The sequence below is a fragment of the Zosterops lateralis genome (assembly GCF_965231275.1).
Source record: "Zosterops lateralis genome assembly, chromosome: 1".
Classification (NCBI taxonomy): domain Eukaryota; kingdom Metazoa; phylum Chordata; class Aves; order Passeriformes; family Zosteropidae; genus Zosterops; species Zosterops lateralis.
In genome coordinates, this window is record NC_139762.1 from 145,694,060 (window position 1) to 145,721,590 (window position 27,531).

At 38.0% G+C, this 27,531-nt stretch overlaps 1 protein-coding gene across 3 annotated transcripts in view; it reads right to left on the reverse strand.

The window, feature by feature from the left end:
• The window catches only part of TRPS1 (transcriptional repressor GATA binding 1), a 211,792-nt gene that overhangs the window by 131,378 nt on the left and 52,883 nt on the right, over positions 1-27,531 (reverse strand). For 2 of the 3 annotated variants that reach the window (XM_083861715.1, XM_083861714.1), the window contains 2 exons: positions 23,753-24,882; positions 15,357-15,960 (listed from right to left, as the gene is read on the reverse strand). In XM_083861715.1, the coding sequence (XP_083717841.1) occupies positions 15,357-15,960; positions 23,753-24,882 (1,734 nt within the window). The remainder of the gene's footprint in view (positions 1-15,356; positions 15,961-23,752; positions 24,883-27,531) is intronic. The other variant, XM_083861716.1, reaches the window with a different exon arrangement.

The window sequence follows — 27,531 nt, forward strand, 5'->3', positions numbered from 1 at the left end:
ACTGTCATGCTTTTGCACAGTACAAAGAGAAACTTAAGACCACGAGGAATTGGTCAGGCTGAAATATCCTTTCTGATATTTCACAAAATGTAAATACAACTGGTTAAGTTTTTCTTTCTCCATCTAGACAGATATTATAAATTTATTCGAGAAGGCATGGACTAATCTCTTGCATACACCCTCAATTCAATCCATCCCCTCTCTCCTTTGACACTGACTATGGACTTTGTAGTCATTTCAGCAAGTTTACATTTTTTCTCAGTTATTTCTAACAAACCACACTTACATGGCAGGGAGATGAAAGGTTGAGCAAGATTCTCAGTGCTCATGAGTAAAGTCCCTAACAAGGCACAGCTGATCTACAGACAGACAGACAAAGATATCAACCATGTGTTGAAAATAAACAGTTGCAGTCAATTCTCTTGTGCTAGAAGCAGGGAATAGCGTGCTGGCAATAACTGAGCAGTGAGAACGATGCTGCCAATTCCCCGGACCTGCGTTAGTCCGGTGATGGGAGAATGTTGTTTATACAGTCACAGCTCCCATGTCTATCTGCTGTTCTCACCATCTTGACCTGACATGAATGGTTTTGAAACCATTTGTTCTTGTCAGAAGTGTGATAGCATCACAGGAAGGCAAACTGGTCTGTAAAATAACAGCTCCAAGAAACAAGAGATATGTCTATAGTAGACATATAAAATTTCAGCTATTTTTACAAAGCTTTCTGCTTCTGAACTACCTCATATTCAGTATTTCCAAGGCAATATTCATAAATCTCAATGTTCTTTGGAAGCTACAATGTAATAAAAGTTTGTATATACAGAAGCACAAAATACATTTTTATCCCAAATCATACAGCTGAAGAGAAGGGTCTTGGCTCCTCCTACCCCATCACTGATCCCTCACCTCCTGCTGAGGCAGTCTAACCACCTACATCACAGACCTACAACCTGTGGCACTAACATGTGAAGAGCTATTTAATACCCTGAGGTGAATATGTTCATCAGCAGCAAGTTTACCAGTTTCTGGTAGGTAACACCAGACTAAATATTTGATATCCTCCTGATTATTATGAAGCAGTATTTCCTTAACAGTAATTTGACTGTGTTGCTGTAGTCAGTCAACATATTGTAAATGCCTTTATTTTATAGATTGCACTGCATGTTTCAAAGCATTTTATGAGCATTGGAATTGTCAGGTACTATATAGTCCTCTGTAAGTCCTCTAAAAAAACAAACTTTGAAAGGATAAAAATACATTGGATTTATATTTCCCAATGTGTGTTGTAAATATTATTACTACAAGCAGGAAAATGTTTTCAGTGAAATGAAACCAGAACAAAAACCAATGGGTCCATGAGATGCAGAGCAGATCTAGAATAAGTGTGAACGTGGCATAGAAACACAACACAGGAACAGAATTCACATACTGTATGCACCTTAAGCCATAAAAACCAGCAGGGAGCTGTTTTGCAAGCAGCAAACCATATAGTAATGTATAGCCATAAGTGGCTGTACCTGTTGTGGCTTCAGGCCTTCCATGAACCCTCACAGGAGCATTTTCCTAAGCCCTTCCTTTGTCAAAACTATCTGAATTTTCCTTTTACTTTGCAAATTTCTTGTTGTCACAGGTACCAGTTCCTACGTGTTTATCTGCAACAAATGTCAATTGGTTAAGATGCTCCTACTGTTAGAACAACTTTCTACCAATGTCAATTCCAAATGTAAAATGGTAATTAACTCTAGGTTGTGGAAGATTTGTTATTTATGGAATTGTTTCGCTTTTTTCAAATGAACCCATACATAACCACACGGAGAAAAGAGAAGGTTTCTGCATTGTTCATAGAATTTGCAAGTCATTAAAAGGAAGAGCAATTTTAAGAAAAGCAGAGATATTTACAAAAGAGAAAACGGTATGTAGGACAATTAGTGATTTTGCATAATCCTTTCACTTAAAGTTCATGTAGAAACTCTCTGGTACATTCTGACAATTAATAATCCAATTGCAATAGAAAAAAAAATGGGGTTATCTTATTAAAGAAAATCAACAGTTCAGTAACATTTTTTATGATGACATAACTCATGTTTAAGAACATAGCTTGTGAATATTTTTAGCACTATCTGTTCAAAACAGATTAATGAAATCAATGAAAAATAAAGCACTTGTCAATATGAAAAAAGTTACAGAGAACTAGGGCTGAAAGGAGTATTTATTATAATTCAACTAATCAAGGTTCCACGTATTTAAGCACTGATTGAGACTGTATTCTATTATCCATGAAACAGTATATCCACTGAGAAGATACTGCATTTTGTACTTGCTATTTCTCTTTTAAACAGAGGTCTAATTGCTTCATGAAAATGGACAAACCTATAGGAAGCATTAACTAAAAGAAAAAAATATTTAAAATTCCATTATAGACTTATTATTATTTCCAGAGATAACCGGGGCCTATGTGAAATAGCTATGGAAAAAATCTGAGGAACAAACTCTGGACCAGCACAAGCTGTCAGGACTGGCAAGAGAAATCTGACAGACACTAATCCAGAAAAGTCAAAGTACCCCTTTTTCCCTACCAAGAAAAGTTTTGACTGACTTGTTTGGTTTTTTGTTGGAAATTGCATTGTTTTTCCTGGAGTTTCAGGAGGAAAGGGGAAATTTTGACTGAAAGGAAATATAATTTTAATTAACCCTTGTAAGTAACGTTAAAGAGTTTTCTTTTTCTGAGCATAAGAATATGCTGATTCCTGTTTCACACAATAAATATGGTTATCAATTTGGATTTTTTAAGATTTAAAGTGGGTTATTTTCTAACATTATTTATAGACTCAAATCATTACAGTTATTTTGGAAACAAAAAAAATCATCATTATGAGACTGAAAGCAGATTCGGGTCAATACAGTGTAACACTTTACACAGCAATCAATAAAAATGTCAATACAAACAATTACTAAAGGCACCATATGACATTCCAGTGGGGGAGAGGGAGGGAATTCTTCATTTTCTACTTAGACGCCTTGCTTCCTTTATCAGCAGATGGCAAACAAATTACTAGTTCAATCCATATGTCTGTATCTGATAGACAGTGTTTTACAAGTCTGAAATTAGTTTGAAACATTTTGAAGTTGGCCAGACTACAGAGGAAAACAGGATAACTTTGTCTATTAATGAAAAGTTGGTTTTGTCATAACAAATACTTCCACAAGCTACTACCCATCCAGACTCATTCAGTCGCTAATGGAATTGTACCCAAAGACATAATCTGTGTTTAACAGACTAACAATTTGTAGTTTCACCCATTCTGCTCTTCTGCTGTGCTCCAACATGTCTCCTTTCCACTGGCTGAGGTTTACTAAGTGGTGCTGATGAAAGCAAGCAAGGCCATGAGAATATTTTTGGTCGGAAGGGTATCAGATGGCAAGGGCCATTTGTGTGCAGGCATTCCAGAGCAAACCTGTCAGAGCACAGCCTGCAGACCAGCTCCCCGGCTCCAACCACGGCACAGCACAGCACAGATGCTGAGAAAGAAGATTGAGACACTTCTGCTTAATCTCTTCCCATCAGAAAGACTCCATTTGCAGACAATGCAGACAATGTATATTTTAGGAAAGGCAGATCAGAAAGCTTGGACAGTTTTCATAACAAAATGAATGGTTTGGTAAATTTCTTTCCAAAGACAGCTCCAAATCTGGAGAATTTTAATGACTTGTATTATAGTAAACTGTGAGTTCCATAAAAGACTGACGAGGGAGAGAGCCAAACCAAGCTAAAGAAGACAAGGAAAGAGTGATTTCAGTGAACTTTCTTTGCAATCTGGCCAAGCAAAGAGGGAAGCAGACCTATATTGATAAAAACAGCTGACAGCAGGGGTCTAGAGGCATTCACAGCCAGGCAGAACACCGGGTACATCCAGCAGCTCTCCAGGCTCTTGGGACCTCTTTTGGTGTGGACTGCTGGATGAAGTTCCAGTTCACTTACCAATACTTACAAAATTTGTTTGACAGGGACCAACAGAACCAACACAGATAAAATATTTCTCAACTCAGTGTTTTTAAAAATATTCTTTCCTTCCACCAGTGATGTACCTGGGGGACTGGTGTCCAAAATGGTTTATGCTTCACCTCCTAAGGAGGTGTATCACTAAGAAAGCTCTCAAATACTTTTAGCAGTGATTATTGTTTCACTCCAAACTGTCTATCTGCTCACTGAAATAATGTATTTCAGGAAAAGCTTTGCCTAGAGGTCTACAACAACGCCAGCTTGGGGCAGGGAAGTTGAATACAACACTTCTCCTGAGATACATGAAGTTGGTCATGAGGATTAATTAAAACGTGAGGAGTTGTTTATACCAAAAAACTGAGGGTCCAAGTTTAACAGACATCAACTGCCCTCTTAATTTTTTTAAGTCCCTACATCACACATGATAGTTGTTACAGATAACCACTGCAAAGACCCTTCAACCTTTTAGCTCACTATTAGAAGACAAAGGCAAATCAATTAAGTGATGATTAAGACTACAGTCTTAAAGGCATGAAAGATATATTTAAAACTTCTGCTAAGCAGAACATAATTTTCTGTAATGGAAAAATCAGTAAAGTTGTAACATGCTCTTTATTTAAAAATTCTTAGTATTTGTCCTACAAATCATTTTGCTAAACAATTATAGAAATTTGGTTTTCAGTAGTAAACCTTTTTTAACTCTTAATTTAAATATGAATCTAGTTTTTTTCATTTAATTCTGATTTTTAGCCTAATTTAAAATTAGTAAACATACACATGTACGCACACAAACATAAGTAGGTGCCAAGATATTTACAAGCCTTGAAGCCTACAAGATTTTAATCACATTTTCCATTAACTCTCCCCACCTCTAAAGGCCTGCATAAAGTAGGTGTGATAAAAATAGGGTAAAAATTCGTGTATAAAGTAATAATTCGATGTATAATGAAATAAAGCTAAAGTAAAATTGTAAAATCCAGTAGAAGGGTAACCGTTCTCTCTCAGCCTGCTAATCTCAGTTGCAAAGACAGGACGAAGATCATCAACTTAGACAAAGACACTGGCCAACCCTGATAAGAATCACTTCCTCGCCAAGGCAAGGAGAAATTCCTTCCTGACGACGATGCCAATCTCATCAACCTTCTGGTGCCACAAGCGGAATGAAATCAACATAAGACAGACTCTTGGAATTGACATAAGAAAGGAGCCTTCCCGGAATGAGATAGCTAGACTTGATGAGATCCGGGAGGGCCATCGAAAAGAAATCCGGACTATTCAACCCACCTTGGACACCTGGACTGCCTAAGGGCAGAAAAATCCTATAAAACGGAGGACTGAAAGCTGCACCGGAGTGGACTAGGGCGTCTTGTACATCGGTGCGGACCTCTATCCACCCAGCGCGGCGCTGACAATTTCCTATTTTTGTGGTTTTTCTCTTTTTCAGGTGCTCGATATTCTGTTGTTAATAAATTGTCATTTATTAACCTGAAATTTGCCTTTGCATTTATAACATAGGGTTTATGAGAATCCTAAACAGAAGGAAATATTTAAGTTTCTGAATGACACCTCAGTCAAATATTAATGGGTTTCAGTAATACTGTAATAGCTGTCAGTGGAGAGCTTTATGGATGTTGTGTCTTCTTCATAAGCTGCAGGGAGTAATGTCAAAATAATCACCACAGGATGAGCCCGTAACCGAATTGTGAAGAAAACACTTTTCTCAAGGAACAGGTTGACTTCATTTATTCTGCACAATGCGAACATTAAAACAGGTCTGGAACACATCCATTTTGGGTTGAAAGAGGAGCTGCCATGAAACACCGAAGAAATATAAAATACAACCCAGTATCTTCTAACCCAAATTCATAAATCCATGAACATTAAAGCACTTACTATCAGAAAAAAAAAACCCAACTTCATAAATATGTAAAGATATTATTCTCCATATGTTTTATAAAGGGGATAATAGCAGTATATTAAGTTTTGCTTTGATTTGTAAGCTTTCACCTTGTGGTGTTTGCCCTACAGCCTTTTAGTCATGTACAGACTGGTGAAGTGAGAGCTTTGAAGTGCCCAACTTCCAGTGAAGTTACTAACATTTTTTAATAAGTCTTAAGAGGTCTGTGTGTGATTTACTGTAATTTCAGAACAAGCTCAGAAATTCACCCTAACTTGGAAAGAATGGGAGAGTCATTTCAGCACATTATCACTGTTAGGGCAAGGGGGGGAGAGAGGCATGAAAATAATCTGGAACGTGATCAAGTCAAATTCAAAACACTGTGTATATAAATGTTATAACTTTCAGAGCAACAAGACAGTTTTGTATAGATGAGATTTTTCTTTTTTGCAACCAGTAAATATAGTTTAAGTGATTCAAAGCCAATTTTTGTAATTGCAATGAAGCAGCTGTGATCAAACCCTATTTGTAGAATCATAATAAATTTGCCCCCCACCTACTAAAATTAGTTCTAAGCATCCAAAATTCCCACTTGAACATCTGACTGAACAAAACAGGCATTGCTCCATGCCAAAAACTGGAGGAAATAGACCTAAAATATGCCATTTTCTCACCAGAAATTGTAGGCTCCCAGAATAACATGTGAATTAAAACTCATTTCAAGCTTGTTTGCATTGCTCCTCATTCCCATTAATAGCAAATTTCTTGACAAACGTTCTGATTATTTCTCTTTTTTCCTCACTTTTTAAATTTAAACACTATTTTCAAACCACAGACAGTCTTGCAAGGAGAAACAGCTGATAGTACAACCCATTTGAAAATGGAGAGGGTGGAATTTTATTCTCAGTAAGAGCTGGAGGCAACTTACATGATTAAAGACTGCACTGTAAGCCATTGTTAAAAGAGCTCTTCCCATAAGTGAAAATGTGCAGTTTGCTACCATACACATCAGAGGCACATAAACCAAAATGAGGTCAAAGTCAACCAAGAAATGCAAATGTCTTGCTCCAAAATTCCTGCTTTTGCTTTTTTTTTTCCTCCCTCACGAGGCGAAGGAAAGAACAGAAATTTTAGCAAAGTCAAAATTAAAATCTGTTTTTTTCAGTTTTCCTCTCTCATTGGTATTCATGAAAAAGTTTGCATCATCACACTCAGAGAAGATAACCACCAATACTGACGTAGAATGCCTATGAATCAGGCTCTTCTTGCTTTGACTATCACAGCATTGTTGCACAATAGATTTTAACACATCTCTCTTCACACTTGCCCTTTAGACGGGAAATTCCCAGTTTACAGACAGAATTAGGAAACAAAGGTCTAGAGTAGCCAAGAAATCATAGGAAATTAACCCTCTAACTAGGACAAACCTGACTCACCAACCTGAGATTTGAAAAGTCTCAGGCAGACCAGGGATACACAAACTCAGCAAAGATTTCCAAGGCTGGTCACAAGCTGCCTGCAGTGCTGCACAACCTGGGCTGCCAGCACTCCATTTGTTTCAGAAACCTAATACTGTACACAATGCAAAAAAAAAAAAAAAATTCTTCCTCTCATCTTTATGCTAAAAAATAATATCCTATATGAACTCTAAATAAGGTTAATATGCAACAGGAATACATGTATTTATAGATTCATATTACATACATGCATGATTATATCACTACAACAAAGACTAAGATTTTCTAAAATATATATGCTACTAAAAAAAAAAAGCTTAGAGAAACATCAGAAAGAACCACTTATCCCCTATAAAGCCTCATTTTAAAAACAGAACTTGGTGGAAGAAGTAAATTAATTATATTAAGCAGGAAATTGTTCACTAAATCAATTGGTCTGCATTAGAGACTTGAAAATTAAGACTAGTTCCAAGGTGACCATATGCATATTCTGAGGAGTGCCAAGGTAACAAAAGACATTCCAGAAAATCTTTTTCATGTCTTACACACACACACACACACACATATATGTATATTTCTGTTTCAGCACACATCTGTTCATCTAACAACTATTTTCCATAGTTGTTCTTTTTAACTGGCTGTATTATCAGCCCTAGATACCCCCATGACAAAAATCCCAGCACGTATGCGCGCTGTTTATTCATAAATCTCTTTATAAATCCTTACCATTTTAGATTTGTTCAGCTGTGGATAGCATCTGGATTTCTTCAAATCAATTATAATTACAATGCTCCCTTCTTTGTCCAATAAATTAAACATTTATTTGCTGCCTATCATAAGATCCCTCCTCTGAAAGTGTATTTATTATGTCTTTTAATTACCAAATACATCTAGAGGATCATCTGAAATTCCGTACAGAAAGCAAGTCTGCACTTCCAGATGCTAGAGGTATCTTCACATAGATTTTCACTGTTCAGCTCCATGGCACTTCAGGCAAAAATAGAATTATGTACAATCTTTGCCTGCATCCATCTGTGAAATTTAATTTTCCATTGAAAATCTACATGTTAGCAGCAAGTTCTGTCCTCAAGCATGAATGTGCGCTTCTTATTGGATCCAGTTTGGCAAAGATTACCCTCAGTTTCTAAATACAATTGAAGCTTCCATTTCACTCCAGGTACACAATCCATTGCTAAGTACTATTGGCAATACAGAATAATAACAGGGCTGCATAATGGTTATAGCTGCACTTAACTTTTCAAAACTTCGGTAAAGCTCAACTAATTCCTTAATTTAGTTATCATGCAAGAAGCTGCATGCACCTACTTCCCATTTTAAACAGGGCTCTGCACTGACAGTTCTCTGGACTGTTTAGACTGGAGGGAGCTGCTGCTGCTGCACTCTTTGCCTCTGCAGCGCCCACAGCTGCTGTTCAGGCCGGTGACAGCGTCAGGGGCCCCCTCTGTGCCCAGACATCCAGGACAGAGCAGTGGGGGCTGCCAAGGAGTAGCGTGCCCAGGAACCAAGGGCATCCCACCCTCCTTCCCCAGGGCAGGGATGCACCACCAGGTTATCTCCACCCAAGGCCAGGTGCAGGCATGGGGCACCCAGAACAGCGCACGGCCCCTTCTCGCTCTCACCTCTGGCAGCACACCAAATACCAGACCAGAGAGAGAGTTCCTACCTGAACTAGGAAGGGACATATAAAACTGAGCTAATTTCATGTGGCACTGATTGTCAGTCTGTTTTGGCCCCTCTGTTCAATACAAGACAGCACTCCTTTGCTCTCATCTGCGTTACCATCTCATCTACCCAAATGCAGCAGCTTGTTTTAAATCAAGAATTATCTCGGTTCTCCCAGCTTGAATCATTGTTATTGATCATAGCAACTTCAATAAGCCCTGCTGCTTACCCAATGGCCTGGGGGCCCGTACCCATCTCCCCAGCCCTTTGTTCCACATACTGATTCACCTCTTCTTCAAGGATTTTGACGTAGCTGCTGCCCTTTCGCATTATTACCGTGCCCCACCCAAATAATGATTTTATCACTTAATTCCCTTCCAGACCGCATTTCGTAAAGGGAGACCAAAAAAAAAAAAAAAAAAAAAAAAACGAAGAAAAAAAACCCAATGCCCTGCCGGGTGGGTAAACATGGATGAGGTGGGGTTGTCTCACCACATGACAGACACACCCCACACAAAAACCAGAAACATGCCTTTCATTGGGCAGGTTAACATTTTTCTAAAAGTTACTTTCTAGTCCTATCTGATCACTGTCAGGATGAGTAATGCGAAACATTCAATTTCTTGTGGGTTTGGTTCCAGTAGTTGCTAAAAGCAGCCAAGTACATGTTTGTTTCTAAACTACTTGAAAACCTTCAGAAAGTTACTTTAGATTCTTTCCTCAGCCTTTCACCAGCACAGGGATTTTACCCTCCTCGGTTTTGCACGGTAAACACGAAGCTTCAAAACAATTTATCTTCAAGTACTAACTTTATTTTCTCATTTTCCTTATTGGAGGATTCTTGCCATTTTCCAGGATGTAGTTAAATGTAAAAAAAGTAGCCCACTGACTCCCCAGGCAGAGACTTGTGGAAACAGGTGCCTTTAAAAAAAATGAAAGACTTTGTCAGCTCTCTGACCTGCCAGAGCTCTGTGCATTAGTAACACACAGTGCCTGCTGAGTTCCCCTCAGCTAATTAGAGGACCCGTATGGCAATGAATGGCCTTGACTATAAATACTTCCTGAAAGATCTCTAACAGAGTCAGAGGAAATGGGAAAAAAATGAGATGCAGCTACAGAGAAACTATTTCAGATGTTTCTTGTTTAAAGGGCTGCTTTTTCTTTCCTGAAGTTGCTTAGAGATGACATGCAGTATCCAAGACTTACACCAACTTAAACGGAAGAACTGTGATACAATTATATGCATTGAATTTAATTCTGTAGATATACTATTAAGATGCTGCTATGAGAAGGTTGTTGGAAGTGGGACATAGAAGGCAAAACAGCCAAAAACTTCCAAAGAACGCAAAAACTTCCATCTGTCACCCTGGAGGGACCACTGAAAAATCACATTTAAACCAAGATCCCACTCTGCATGCTTGAACCTTCTCATGCTGCTTCTTGTGCTCCCACTAAAGGCAGCAGCAGCAATACTTGTACTAGCATCAGAGAGGCAGGTTATACCTCAAATGTATGTTATCCTTCTGGCCAAGAATTGTATGTGCTTAGAGAAGTCCTTTAGAAATCACAAAGGACAGCTCAGCATTTCCACTGCTTTGCAGCTATCTTGCATCCAGCTCTGTGTATGATAACAGGAGACACCACCTAACAGGAGGAATGATGATTTGCCACTAGGGATTGTGTCTAATATTTACTACACTGATATCAAATCAATTATATGTAGATTTAATACTTACATACCAATTGTTTATTTTTAAATTAGCTCTGCTATCACCCACGTAGGAGAATGCAAAACAGGGAGGAGGAAATAATTTTTTCTAATTTTTTTATCACCCCCAAATTTACAGCTGTATGACCAGCTTTAGCCAGAACACCATATGAAATACCAAAAGTGCAAATATCACAGAAAAAAAGAAAAAAACTCTTCTCAAAGTAAATGAAAACTTTTTTGAAACACCATTATTTCCTGTAGTGTGTAAACAGTCTGATCATTATGGTGCAAAATAATCTCAGTTTAATAGAACAGTCGATTTTATCCTTTGCACCATATAAAATGCTCATAGCAAAGGTTAACATAACCTCAGTTACATATTTAATGTTACAGCCTGCAGTATGCCTTTGATAAAAATCCACAGTACTTTTGCAATAACATGACAATCTCCTTCCCTTTGATGGTACAGGTATCCCTCCATGAACTATGATTTATACACAAAGTAATCTTGCTGTCTGCAGGTCCATGTGACCCCGCAGGACAGACACACTGACTTATGTTATTACTGCCTCTCTGCTGGCTAAACTACAACATCTATACCAACACCTTTAGGTGGGCTGACTAGGCCTGTGTATACATCTGAAGGCTCAGGCTACAACTCCCCATTTTGTGGAATACTTTATTCTGCAGTGTCCATACAGACCAAAACAGGACACTTCATTTAGAATCAGTTTAGCAAAAAGTTCCCGCTGTCCAAGATCTGCACTGTCAAAGCATTAAACAATCTGCCTGGCCTGGAGTCTGCTGGCTGCCAATGTGCTACCCAAAAAAAGGAACATTTTTGCATTTCAATAGACCTTCCAGTATCAACAAATCTTTAAACTAGAAAATCAGCTACTCCAAGGAAGAGCAGAAATAATGTCCACATTGTACCACGCTGAGGTACATTTTTGGTAATTCCCATTTGCAAAACATACTGATTCACTGTAAGTACAGATGCTGGAAATATTTTAATAAGAAAAATAAATTAAAGCTACTCACAGAAGTGTACCAAGCCCCTGAGAAAGATTCTGTTACACACACATGGCTTGGAAGCATTCTCATGGATAAAGGTGCATCCACTGCACATGTGTGTTTGTATCCTCTCCAGCTCCTGAATGGTCACAAGCAATTCAGTCTTTCAGATTCTAAAAATTAAAGAAATCTTACCCCAATGACTCCCACAAACAATCTACAGTAGCACAGAGTCTGGGGAAGGACCATGGCCATCACATACAGAAGGAATGCAAGAAACAGCATATAAATGGCTTAGACAACATCCAAAGCTGAAAATTACTCCAAGCAATTTCCAAAAATTAATTCTCCTGTAAGCATTAATAATTTCTGTGGGCTATGGTACATTTTTACCCCTTCTCCAGTTGATTCGTATTATCTCTGATATTTTACCAAAATGCTAATCAGTTTTAAACTTGCAGAATCAACCTCTGTCTATTTTAAAAAATGTGAAAAAAACCTGATCTCCACTTTGCCTTCCCCCCCATCATCAAGAAAGTAAGAAATTAAAAGCACACAGTATTGCTGCTACTGTCAAATCATTACAAATCATTTGTAATAAGCAGAACCACTTTATAAATATTGAATAGACAGTACAACCAAAGGGATGTGTTACGAATTTTCTTTTTCAGTCCATTTCTCAGTGTTTATTCACTGAGTAATCCCAAATTTTTGGCTTCCTCTGTGTCAATCTTCAGGGGGAAAAAAATGAAGGTGTCCACAGTGATTTTATTATAGGTTTTGTTTCCTAGTCACCAGTTGTCCTTGGATACAGTGTTTTGCATAAGCATTCATTATATGGTACTAGAAGGATGTATTGAGTTAACACTTTGTTTTCAGTGAGGACCAACTTTTAGACAGCATTAGCTACTCCTACTAGCTATTTCATATTAGAAAAATAAATGTAGGCAAAAGCAGACAATAATGAGAGATTTGCTTAACACAAGACATTTTTTTTTTATTTCAGAGGACTACAAGAATTAACTTTTTCAAGAATGGACGGTAAGTTCTTTCCTGAAGAATTTTTATTTCTCTCTGGGCCAACTGAGCTTCCAGGCATACATATCTGTATGTCAGATAATCCTTGACACTAAGCTCCCAATGGTCAAGCTGACCATTGCTCTGTCTTATTTATGGCCCCAGTACTGCATCCCATAACTCTGTCTGCAGAAAACTAAATCAAGAGCAAATTAAAGGAGTTGCATTTCTATGATCTTTTTCACAGATTGAAAAGAAGAGAGAACTAATATCGCTCACTGAATCACACTTCCACATCTCCTATCCTTCAGATCACCCCTTACCTTCAAGAAGTTCCAATTCTCATTTTGCTTTCTCTATCCATCAATCATGATGAAATATGTAAGATTACGGACTCTGTTCAGCAGATGAAAAAAGTTAAATCTCCTTTCCCCCAGTTTTTTAAAAAATATTCAAGCTGACAGAAGCAACTCGCCCAATTTTCAAAGAAAAGTGAAAATCCAAATATTATCACTAAGGAAAAGACACATGTAAACAAGTCCTTGGCACAACAGAGTTCAAAGACTGAGACAGCTAAAGGTGTACACAGAAGTAATTCCTGTTTGAAGGATGTTGATATGGTTTTATCAGTCACTGTAAACATATTCTGCTAATAAATAATTACAAAAGAAAAGGAGGGTTGTACACAATGCAAGGAACTAATTTATATGCACTGTTAATATACAAAAGTAAGACTTCTTTTTTTTTTTTTTTCAGGAAAGTATGGAAGATACAGGTTTTTCATACTCAGAAGTGATCCAAGTATTTCCAAATTGATTAAATACTAATTTGAAAAAAAAATATATAAAGTAGTTTTGTATACAGACTTTAAAAAAGCATCTGAATTTATTTTTAAAAAGGGTGTAAGAAGCAGCTAGCATACAGTTTCCCATTCTACATTCGGCAGTGCCTAAAACAGGTAATATAATGGCCTTACTCTACAGTTTACTAAGATTTTAGGTTCAGCTATCAACCAAATTAAGACCTTTATAGAGCTGAATCTGCATACTACCATGTTCCTTTGCAAATTTTTGTTTGGTTTTTTTCATCCTCTGGCAGTCAAAAAATAAATGAAAATATTTGAAAAATTGAAAATAAGTGAAAATAATAATTTGTATTGTGATACACCACAGATTAAATGGCTCCTCTGGGGAATCTGTCTGCATGTGGTAAAGAACCAGTACAAGAACTGAAGTGGGATGTAACTAACATCGTATGTACAGCAGGAATTCCACTGCATGGGCTTATGCATGTATTTTAATAAATATTTCCTAATGGAGGAGAGAAATATAATCCTGCCATCCACAGTGAGCACACATACAGATTAACAACAAGGAACCTATCATACTGTAACTACTTCTCATATACTTAAAATCTGAGAACAATAACTAAGGTACAAAAGTTTGTGGTCCCCCTAAATTGCATGCAGGGCTTAAATTACACACACTCTGTTTTATAATTAGAACAACTGCAATATTTTTAACATCACTGACTTCATTTAAAATGGCTTTTAAGACATCTATATGTACAGAGACAGATATACCTGTGTATAATCTTAGCAGACCATGGAATAAAACATTTATCTTCCTTTTTAATTTTACAAGTTACACTATGGTTATGATGCTATGGTTAGAAATACTGTTATAAAAGACAAAAAAGGAAACCAGCAGATCATCACTTCCATTCTAGTGAGCTGTGCCCGCAGATTCACTGCTCCTGTGGCAAGTTTCTATAAATTCAGATAGGGAGCAGCTCCTGAAAACATGTGATGACTTCAGAAGAAAAGCATTTATTTGTCTCCCTGTTCAGCTCCTCACAATGTGAGATCTTTTCTAACCTCCGTTTTCTCTGCAGTGGGAAAAACACATCTTGGTGGAAGGGAAAGTCCCTTGTATACAGATGCTTTTGTTTTTTAAAAAAGGTAGGATTTATTTGGTGTGATAAATATTTGCCTTTTCTTATCACATGAGAGCCTTCCTTCTTTTTCTTTTTCCTTTGCTTCCAAGGCAACCAGACAAGTGTCAAAATTGATATATAATTATGTTGCTTCACAAAAAAAAGGTTACTTTTATTAATATTTACCTCACATTTCATATTCTTAGATGTGTAGTAATATGAAATCCTGCTTAAGTGCAAACTGTCACACCACCACAAAATTTAAGAGGTGATTAGTTGTTTTAGTGTAACAGCTGTGCAGCCTTCTGGGGCTCTAAACTTCCCTTCTTCAAATGCATCACCAACCTGCACAATTAGCAGGAATGATTAAACAAAATTCAATCAGAGCTAAATAGCAAAAGCAGAAGCTTACTAATACTCCATCAATACACAGATTGCTTTATGTGAACACTTTGGAAAATTTACCTGCCAGTTTGGCTCCACAAATTTGAGTCTTTCCTTGACCTATTTTTTTTTTGGTTTCCATGCCCTAAAATAACCCCAAGCACGTTACTCCGGACCTGAAGAAATCATTTGCACAGCCAATCAAACATATCATATATGCAATCATAAAAAACAAGAGGGGAAAAAAAAGTTTCCTACCCGTAATAAGGACTGGGATTCGTCTTTTGTCTTGCCGTCCCCGGATCCAGAGTAGGGCTGGGTGAGCTGCCCGGATTTCTCTGCTGCTCCAGCTGGGACACCCTGCAGGAAACCCTTGCTCTCCACTGCCAAGCCATAAATGGGCCGTGCGAGATGGGCAGCTTCTACATTTGGACTATCCCTTAAAGGCTTTGGCTGCTCTTGGCCAACAGACACGGGGGTCAGTAAGCCTAGACTGGTCTGTGTGTATGACGGGCTCCCCCGCAGAATGTCTGCTCCTCTCCAGGTGACATTGCGAAGATCATCACTGGGACTGTCAGTCCAGCCTTTCTCCTTGAGCACTTCCTTATCTTCTATCTTTTCCCTCTTCACTATGCTGTCAGATATGGGCTCCCCTATTTTGGGGTCTGGATTAATCAGACTGTAGACCTTAAGGTCAATTTTTGGCTCCTCCTTGATGGACGAAACGCCGTGACTGTCCTCCCCATTGGCTGTAGTGATGTCCATCTCCTGACAGTGCACAGTGTTGAAGTGCTCTAGTAGTGACTGAGTGTCAACAGCTGTGAAGCTGCACTGACGACATTTGTAGCAGTTGTGTACACGCCTGAAAGAAAACAAGAAGCCCATTAACGTGAGAGTCACCCTGTGGCCTTCCCTCTCACAGTGGTTTTACCTACCAAGATTAAGAAAATAAATCAAACTTATAGTATGACCCTCTCTAAATAAACCAAGCAGGTTTACTTTGGCGTCTTATACAACAGGGTAAAAATACTGCTGATTCTTTCCCCCCATGCCTTGCAATGGCCTCCTATCATTGCTTCACATTCCAGGGCATTATTCTAAACCTCATAAAATTTTCACTGGGATTTTGTGTTTTTCCTCTTCAGTTTGCTGCAATATAGTTTTCACTTTTCGCCGCAGCAGAAACACTAAAAAAATGTATTTTTCAACCAAAATCAGATAGTTAGAAGAGGACAGTTCTCTTGCTATTAAAAAAAACCCACTTCATATAATCAAGATCTATGTTAGAAAGTTTAAATGTTTTAAAATGTCCTTTACTTTCCACCAATTCCATATACTTTTGCTTGACAAAGAGGATTTTGACTGGAGCTTCTGGCCAACTTATGGATAAGAATATACCAAAGGACAGAAGGCTGTAGACAAAAGACAGCACTGCTTGTTTCTCTATGGATATTGTAACACAACTTAAAAAGATGTTGCTCTAAAGATAAAGCACAATAGTTGGCTGTGTCACTACAAACTGCGTTTCCTGTCAAATACAGAAATTCTTGGGTAGGAGCTGTGGAACAGAGTGGAATAACACGCCTTCCTGTTTTTACTCTAAAAGCCTATAAAAAGTACTGCATTACTAAATTATGTAAAGCATATGTTGCTACATGAGAACAACATGTTACCCACTTACTGTATCTATCACAGGAACAGAACACCGTTTATGAGTTCTCTAACACCATTTATGAATAATTGTTCATAGCACAGGAGTGGTCAGAGCCCTTCATTAGGCTCCAGGCCCTGTTGCACCCACATCCTACCAATGTAGAGCAAAATATCACCCCTGCCCTGCAAAATGTACAGAACTCCATGAGAGCCTCTCCCTACAGACACGCTCACACATCCACACCCCAGGCATTCAGAGTCACAACAGTGTCTTTAGCCAAGCTAAAAAAATGAGCCTTTCACTATCCACACAGGACAAAACTTGTATAAGAAATCTGTTACTGCCCTGACTCCAATTGTTAGCATTAATTCTTTTAAGGCCAAATCTTTGTCTTAGTGAAGTCGATGGCAAAACTCCCACTGACTTCAGTAAGAGCAGGATTTGGCTCTTGGTGCATCTGTAGAATTGGAATGATACACAAAATGTCCCTTTTAGACTATGATAGTTTAGAAGGGACAACTTGCCAAACTTATTAAACCCCCTTGCCTTCCTTCTCTCCTTTTGTTGGAAAAACAAACCATATGTTATTTACATTGTCTGATTTTCTTGCAGTTGTGTCAGCGCACAGACATGAGTAGACATTCGGATTCATGCTTTTCAGCCCTTGTGCAATATCAGCTTTCTTTTTGTCATTTTCCGTATTTATATTCATTTTAAGGGACTAGATGGTCTTGTTTCATTATGCAAATAATAGATTCAGTTTTTCTCCACACAGCCTTATGGCAACAAAACCTACTTGTGGGAGAGCAAGCTGTGGGTTAAAATCCTGTTCTGGCCCTGTTCCTTTTCCTTAATTCTACAATTGTGTTTTATTAAAATCAGCTTGACTCTCAATGCGACACTAATATATTCTCTCTTGCAACTTCATTCTTTTCTAAACCAAGCTTAATTCTCTTCTGAACAAAAAAAAAAAAAAAAGGAAAAAAAAAAAAAAGAGTGCTATCTGATCAAAACCATTTTATAAATACAAAAAGCCAAGTTATAAAGAGGGTCAGCCCTGTAAAGGTGGGATACCATCAGAGAAGTCCAAGTTCGACAGGGGCTAGTTATCTTCAAAGCCAAGTTAAACAAGACACCATTTGGGGCTAATGGCTCAACCACATACACTCCCCATGTGAAAGTTTATCAATCCTTTGGGACACTACTTAGTCCTAAGTGTCTCTTGTTTAACTTGGCTATTTCAATAGCTAACCCCCTTCCTAACTTGGCTCTCATCTACAGATATCACACCTCCAAACAGCTGATCTTTTTCTGCCTAACTTGTCTTTTTTTATTTTTCCATTCCACACTGGCTAAATGTTTTTGATCAGGAGCCACATACACCACACTTCTGAGGACACAAATAAATGCTGAATATTAGACGCAGTTGTAGCTACATGGCTGAGGCCCAGTTAAAATCACCCTTATTACATTAAAGGTTTGTTAATTTAAATTATTTCTAATTAGTTCAAAGATAGTCATATAAGCATTCCTTCATTCTTCTATGAGACTGTGATAAGCACTGTGATATGGAAAAAATGAAAACATACTTCAGTAGCTAGTAACCCAACAGGCTTTTTGTTTCAGAGCATACATTTTTCCAGTACACATTAAAAATCTGCCATCAACGTTATAAATCTTCATATTTCACATGGGTTTGTCCTGTGTATTATTCTATCCCCAAGCTCCAAAATGTAAGTGAAAGTTTGGAACTGTCCAATGTAAGTCACTGTCCCAAATAATAAAACAGTAACTATCATCAGCTATTAGAAAACTTTTGAAAGTTGGAAACTTATTCTTTCCCAGAATAAAGCACAAAAAGAAAATGTTTTCTTCTCAGTTTTCACTCCACCCTGACAGCAAGCAGGGAAACAAATTGGCAATGTCTGATTTCTCTTTTACTAGAAATTAGGCCTACTCTATGTTTCTAAAAACCCAAGTTACATCTAAAGTTGCATACAAAGCTCTTCAAGGCTAAGTGACAAAATTTTAAAAATTCCAGTTTGCAAAGTACACAAGAAGCACTCCTGTGCATTACCCCAAAGTTACACTCTACAGCTAAACTACAGCTATACCATCTGACCCTCTGAATTTGTCTGGTGCAATACCGTGTGTTGGTACAAAGCTACTCTAAGAAGAGGAAAATCTTGGTATGGAAATGATGTGATGTAAAGGAAGAAAACAGCACTCTTCCTTCTTTGTTTATCTTTATACAGCCCTCAAGCACAGTAACAGCAGGTTGAAGTTGTAAACTGGCACTCTGCAACATGGCATTGGGCAGGCAATGTCATCCCATCCACTGAGGTCACTCAGCATTATTATTTTCACTACAAAATAAAGCAAAGACCTGATTATTTGTGGACATTAAAACATTTATGGCCCAATCCCAAGATTAAATATCAAGAAATTCAGGCAAAACCTTTGCTGTACAGTTACGTTCTGCGAATTTAAAAAAATCTTATCATTATTTGTACTGAAAAGTACATGAATTGGGTGCTGTAAGATACAAGGATTTTCCCTCTCAAAATCTTGAAGTTGGAAGATTACACGGTTGGGGTTTTTTATGGATTTAATGTTCTTTATTTGAACTTCCTAACAGGCTGTAAGACTCCCAACACTAGCCAGTTGTTAATTAAGTCTTGTTGACATACTTCTAACTAGTATGAAGTATTACAAAACACCATCCTCTACAAAACAAGTAATTTTTTTTTTAATTACCTGAAGACAGTCCTAGGCTCTAGGGCATAGAAAATATTCTGGAAGAAGGTATGGCTGTCGTATCACTTCCATTTTTTTCACGTTTTATTTTAATTATAAATATAGTAATTACTGTAATTTCTCATGAACAAACAGGTTTATAAGAAAGTTAACTTTTGGGATGGGTGCTGCACTCAAGCTTGTGGAGAGGGAAAATATTCAGAAGAGACAGCAAGCAAAGCAAGCAAGAAAATTCAGTGTAGTGCTAGAACGGAGAGGAGACAGGGCAGAGTGGAGAGCAAAACTGAGATCAAAGGAGAGCAAAAGCCACTGGCAAGAGCCAACAAGTTCAGAGCAGTGAATTAAGGTGTCAGAAGGATGGAAAAAGCCCTCATAGCTGCTGCTATTGTTCACTGAATGAAGGTTTCTGCTCTGCTGTAAAACTGGGAGCTGGTGAGCCTCAATTCAATTTTTTCCCTGAGTTTCCTCTCTGGCAAAGTGTCCCGAAGGTGCCACATTTCCATAATCTGCACCTCTGACACCCTGTTCTGGCTTTTTCTGCCTGAGACCCAACACCCCTGTCCCCAAGAGCCCCATCCCTGAGCTGCAGCCCAGGTGCTGGAAGACACAAGCCCCAAGCACCTCTCTGCCTTTTGCCCCCCTACCCCCTTTATCTTTGAGAGGTAAGGAATTATTTAATTAACTCGAAGTTAATTTCTAAAGAGAACCTTACATAACTGCTGCCATTCACATTTTCAAAATAATTTATTAGAAAAATGAATTAGAAAATTCTATACCATAAGCTTTTATTTTATTTGAGTCTTTACATTTTCATATTATATTTTGCAATTTAATGAATTACTATCCTACTTTGTTCTTAAAATATTTAAAGAATTTTTCAGCATAGCACTTTTAATTATAACTAGCACTGATCAAGTGCTTTCTGTCAAATAAGGTTTTACATGAAAAACTCTATCTTTTGCAAAATTGAAAAAATGCACTGTTTTCCCACATTTCAGCAAAACTTTAAGAAAAATGAGACACTTCTGCAAGAAGCTGCTTTGATTTAAAAAAAAATAATCAAAATTAATTATTTTGGAACAAGCAGGAAAATAATCTCTGGACTAAGTGAAACAACATGCAACATTTGCCCAAATACTGTTTGATTTTTATCTAAATTAAAACTGTTGGTATCTTCTGGCTCATCAGAATACCAGACAGTTTTGAGAAAAAAACTAAGCTTTGCAATGAACATGAATAGTATCTGATTCCTCAGAGGTATAATGGAAAATGAGTAGTAGCAGAATTAGTGGAAAATGGAGGCCAATAAATCTTCTAGGGATTTATTTGAGTAAGCACATTTTAGTAAAGTTTAAATACAAGTAAACTCAAGTGCAGTGTGATTCATTGACTTCAAATTTAACTGAACAGTTCTCAAATAATCATGTCAAGAAATACTGAATGGAGTGCTAAGTTTAAGTATACATTTCTGTAGAAAGAGAATTTGGGAAGATCTGCTGTTGCAAATTCTAATACTGTTCCAAATACATGGCTGCAAAGGAATAATACCGGGATATACAAAATTTTTAGCTAGCAATACATAGTGAAATTGTAGATGTAGACCCAAAAGGAAGCAAAATAAATAATAAAATAAATTAAGCATGATGTTCAGACATGTGACACGAAAATGAAAATAATGCAGACAAAAATACATTAATCAAAATACGTAAGTAGCATCTAAAGCCAACATTGATACTGCAGATTATCAAGGCTAAATCTAAATATGTGAACAGCAGAACATTTTCTTCCACCACATTAATGTTTAGTATTATGTTTACTATTAGAATCCATTCAGCTCCTTATTATATAAATGAAGAGGTTTTAGAGACATGCACATGTACAGCATTTTAAATACATCAGACATACATAATGTGTGGCATAAAAATGTTGAGACAAATTCTGATTAAGAAACAGAGAAGTTCAGTTGGATGTGAACTGACTACATTAGCATGCTTCTGTCTATCAACTAACACTACTATTTTATAGATGTCCTACTTTTTTAATATGTACTATCTTTACGTCCTAAAATATAAAAAGGGAAAGAAAACACATATCTGATATATGCCAGACTTCTACGTAAAAAAAAGGCCTGACAATAATAATAAAAATAAAACTTGTAATGCCTCAAAAATTTTAGTTTGATAGAGTGAAAACCAGATTATACATAAAAAAAAATAAAAATAAAACCCACTGGTGTTCACCATTACAGAGCATCTACCACAAATTGAAATAACTTACGTGATTTCAAAAAAGATGCACAGTGGGGGAAAACAGCAGCAGTACAAGTAGAAAGGAAAATTTAAATTATCAAGGGGAAATGACAGGAGAAAGGGAAAGAAGTTAGCAGTTTATGAGGGCATTGTACTTTGCTTTACACAATGTCCTCAGAGTACTCAATAATGTCACAGACTGGGGTTGACAGAGTATGTTGTTCAAGTGTTTTAAACTAATCTTAGACAAACAATTTGAGACTAAAATGCTTAAAGTCTATCTCCTGATTTTCCAAAGTGCACTTCTCTGTGACTACTGCCAGAACTGCAGGGTGCTGAGCACTCCAAAGGAGTAGCTACATCTACCCCATCTCAGACTTAGCACTTAATTTTGAAAGTTGTGGCTTCTCCTTTCTTGGGGAAAAGGATCCTAGCTCGGCATGCTTAAATTACCAGCTGCAGCAAAATAAAAGGTTGGATTCTTTCAGTAAAGAAGCCATTTCAATCTTCCAGTTATTTAACCACTAAAAAAAGATCATGCCATGCCCCAGCAGCGGACAAAGTGCTGCCTATGGAGTTCTTCAGCATGGCTCAAAGCTGTTGTAATAATGCTTGGAACTTAGATACCACTTTTCATCTTCAAAGCAGTTTACAAACATTAACTAATTAATCCACACAACATCCCTCAGGCCCACTTGGATCAAAAATGGGGAACTGCATGCTGGGACCTGAATCCTCTGTGGGCCCTAGCTCCAAATTAAAGATGAGCAATCTGCTTTTTTTTTTTTCCTTTTTTTTTTTTTTTTTTCTTTTTTTTCTTTTTCCTAAATAGACTTCTGATATATTGCCAATGCAGCCCTCTGTTGGGCAACATTTGGATGCCCCCAGCTTTAATCTCTATTAAAGTATCATGCCCCAGTCTGCCTTTGTTAATTTTGGATGTCTTGGAATCTATTAAACGTGGCACAGTTTCTTGAGCTTTTAACAAAGCTTTAGCTTTGAAAATGCATCTTCTTTTGTCTTCATTCTAGCTGGCTTCCACACAAAGATCTTTTCGATGAGATAGATACTGAAGTTTTCCGTTGTTGACGCATTAGCCTTAACTATTAACATATTCAGCATGATTTTTCTAATATTTAACATCACTTTTGCAGTGGCACATAACTGTTGCTCTTTACAAACTCTAAGAGCCAGCTCCTCCTCTGATGCAAACTGGACTGCCAGTTTACAACAGCCCAGGAACTGACCCAAGAAGTTTAGCAGGGAGTTGGCTGCTACTATGACATTGTGTCAGACTGAGTCAGGAGACTGGCTGCATCCACCTCCAAATAGGAACACTACATTTAAAATTAACAGAATGACACTGTAAATCAGCAACACGAAAATAAGCATCTGCAAAAGGATCTTGGGGAATGACATCAACAGACAAAAGAGTGTCTGCTCCCAGTGGGAAATGAACACCAAAACAGCAGTGGAATGCTCTTAAACTAATTATTACATTGCTGGACTTGGGAATGGAAAATACTACAAAAAGGTAGTACATTGAAGCACTGTTATGGAGCATAAAGGATTCACAGTCTATCTTGGAAAGTAAAGCCATTTGTGTTCCCTGACTGAAAGAGGATGCCAACTTTCTCAGAAAAAGCCTTAACTAAAATAGTACCTATAGTACCTAAAAGATTCTGGGTGGAAAATAGCTGCCCAAACCTCAAATATGCTGAAACTTCAGCATCTGCACACAAATCCAAATTTCCCTCTCCTCTGCACAGGTCTAAATGTATAATTAAATCCACCAACTTAGCTGGTGGTTTTCCAAAACAAAGTGGATGTTGGATTGGACTCTGGCTGTAAAGATTTATATCTATACACATTCCTATTTTGATTTCCAGTTTCCTCAAATGTTTGAAGAATGGTGACATTTAATTAAGAAACTATGGGGGGGAGGGTCTGTTTGTTTGGGTTCCAATCATTAATCATTTGAAACTTCACTGTACCTGTAGTGTCGGGAAATCTCTTCTTCCACCTGGGTGGTAAAGTCACATTTGGTACATGAGTGTTCTTTGTTCTCCTTGAGCGTCAGCGGCCCCTCTGCCCCTGGCAGGGCATTTGTTTCTGGTTTGACATCAGACGCTTGGCCTTCGTGTGCATTCTCATAGTGGAGCAGGAGAACGTCCACGTCGGGAGTGGAGAATGAGCACTGATGGCACTGGTGTTTGACTCTAGAGCTTCCTGTCACCCCTGGAGACAGGTGCAAAAGCAAGAGAGCACAGTGGGAACAATTACTTTTTCTGCAAGCAAATGGATAAGTAATTTCTCCAAGGTGCTTTTCTGGGCTGCAGAGGCCTCGGGGACAGAACTGACAGTGCTTAATGGTACATTTATGAATGTTGTGTAGCTGCTGATAGTGACGGAGAAGTGGGCCCACCACTATTACATCTGGGCCATGGCTCTTTGAGTACCTAAAGTCACAAAACTGACAGTTGTAGCTTGTCACCATGCTGTCCTCTGCTCCTTTGCTACTCAAGTCTTTCTTTTTTGCCACACTCGCACCCTTTTCTGTCTTTGTCACTAACTCCCCATCTGCATTTTTGGCTAGATCATTCTGGTTAATGACAGATCCCCTAGAAAGCTTATCATTCAGATCTGGGTGAAGGCTCCCTGCCTGGCTTCCCCCATGCTGTTTGCTGTAATGTTCTAATAGTTTCAAAGAGCTGGACGATTCACAGCTGAAACTGCAAAATTTACACCAGTAGTAACTGGTTGTATCGGTACCATTTTGTCTAGAGGAATCTATTGGCTTGATGGGCACCGAATATCCAACTGGCGTATCATCTCCTGCTTTTACAGTGATCCTGTCTTGCCACTTCCCCAAGTCTCCAGAATCACATGGTCGAAGAGTAGGACTGGATTTATTGGAGTTTTTCTCTGAAGTTTTACCAGTATCAGAGGAGGGAAGGGCTGCTTTCATTTTGTTTGGGTGAGTCTGTAAGAAGTGTTGCTCTAGTTCAGTGGAGGAGTTGCCCATGTAGGTGAAATTGCAGAATTTGCAGCGGAAGTACTTGGTGTTGCCTTGGCAATCTGGAGTTTTCCGCCCAATTCCAATAAAGGTTCCACCTAAAGTAACCTGTGAATAAAGAATAAGGTCATTGTAGCTCCACTGTATATTTATCCAAATAGCAAGGAGTGGAAAGCGGGGGGGGGGGCGAGGAAGAGAAAAAGAGAGCAACAGATTCATAAGCCTCTTTTATTAATCATTGCCACCATTTTCATTTGTACTATATAAGATATCATGCATATACCCGCACATAGTTAACATTTGTTGATGAATATTTTTAAATGTTTCTCATAGCTGAATAACAAATATATTGATTTGCAGAGACTGAGGCACACGTGCACAAGACGATCTTAGTGCTGATAGGATTGTTCCTCCCTTCACTATATCATTAAATAATGTCACTGACAGAAGATCCAATCACCAGTTCCCACAGCTCTGAACCTTTTGAAAGCAGACTTTCCTGGGAGTCTACACCAGGTGCAGAGGAAAAAAACCAACCCTCGGTTTTTTGACTTAGATGCTTTAATCATATCTGTGTTTCCAATCAAAGAGGATGGCTTCTAAATTCAAGCACACAGAAATTAAATTTCAAATAACATATTCAGTTTGCTGTGTGGGGAATATGACCAATTCTTACAAATATCATTCCTACACATGTATCCAGTATCCACTAGGATGTCTTTTTACAGAGCCATAGTGGCTGATGTCTCAAACAGGAGGCAGTTTTCTCAAGGCTTACTCACTGCAGACATTCTCCAAGGAAATCTTCTGTTCCTCTCATGTACAGAGCTCAATTTAGTCAAACAAGGATGGAAAAACTACAGTAGAAAAATGGCATGTGGCAAAGAAAACTACCACACCCAAGTCCATGACATCACTAATTACACACACAAAAAATAAGGTAGGTCTACTTAACTGTTCTCATGATGTCTGAGCAAAATGTTCTGCAGGAAGAGAAGAAGGGTTCCAGGGCTGATGTTATTAAAGCCCATGTTCTCACAGCAAGGCAGGCCTGCCCTTCCCAGGAGTGCACCACACCTGCCCCTGACATCAGGGGGAGATTTGCTGCTCCTGTACAACTGGTTTGAAGGCCAAAGAAAGAACCTCTTGACAAAAATGTCACGGCTTCTTTTCCTGAGTAGCAAATAGTGTACAGCATCCAGAAGATAATTCCCAAAATCCACAGATACTGACTCCTTTGCCATCATCCAGTCTACACCGCATGGTGTAGGCATGGGTGGAAGCTCCCTTGTGACATATTCTCAGTTTTTACACCCAGGAAATGTCTTACAGGGAATATAAAATTCAGCTTTGCAAGATTTGATTTTCACTCTCTCAACCAGTAACTGTATTACTGCATTTCTGCAGATTTCAGTTCTAAAGCGTTAGGCGAATGGTGTAATTATTTTTCTTCTCAACAGCTATGCCACAAAGATAACATGATCACTGCTCATTCAGTATCACATCAAATGGAAAGACTCAGACATACAGAGAGCATGAAATGTAAACATTTTTAAATGTATATAATATAAATGCCTTTTAGCCATTTAGCTCAGAGGATGAAATGCTATCCTTTGTATCTCATCAGAATTGAACATGTGTAGTGAGGCAATGAGTTACTAAATCATGATATAATGAGCTACTGTCATTCAGCCTCCAATTCTTTTTTTCTGTTTGTTTTTTTCCTTAAGGAAGCAAAATCCCCATACACTGGTTGAAACTTTTCGTTAAATAAACTGAAAATGGTTTTCTGTTTGTTTAGGAAACTTATCTCATTAGGCAATGGTGACTCAGGCAGCCAAATCATTAGAACTTAGCTGTAATAACATTTTCACTTTTAACTGAGGCTCCACATTCTGCTATAAAATTATGAACTTGGTTTTGAAGAGGTTCTTTGCAAGAGGGATGTTTAACAGGTCTTCTGTAGTGCAGGAGTTACCTCCCTTTATGTATTTTGTAGCAAGCAAGAATTGGAGACAAAGCCACGCTGAGCCTGATCCAATTGACAACAGTGGTATCTGGGCCTGCTTTCCAATATCTGGCACTTTGGGTCTCCATTCACTGCATTATTTCAATGTTCAAAGTCTTAGTGGTGTCGAAAGACAACTTAAAGAAAGCACTGATGGAATAACAGCAAACAGAAAATAACAGCAGTTCACTGCACGATTACATAAGTTGCAAGGTGATCTGGTTCTGTTCACTTAATTAGATTTGTATGTTTGCTCTATGTATGCACAGAAAACTGACCAAAATGCTTTACCTTAAGTGACTCTAATGAGTAAGTACATTCATTACTCTTAGCTGTCCAGCCACAGCTACAGATACCAAACCTATTTTGCAGACACTCTGTGGACACCAGTTACAAACTGAGTGACAATAATCCCAGCTGCTATTCATTGCTAATTACTTTTATTTCAGAACATTGGTAAAACATATTAGTACTACCATTTTCTACAGTGGACTATAAATCGCATCATTTCTGTAACTTGTGTTAATCCTGCTTAGTGGTCTACACAGCCAGTTTGTGTTCCATGCTAATACATCCTTCTCTGCATCACAAGAGGATAAAGTAGAACTAAATATTCCCACTGTGCCTGTGTTAATGCAGGAGACACATACAATCTTTACATCACTCAAATGTAATTGATTACCAGTTACTGGTTTGGCATTTCCCTGAATACCTGCCACAATTCAAAATAATTCATTGCATTAGACCAT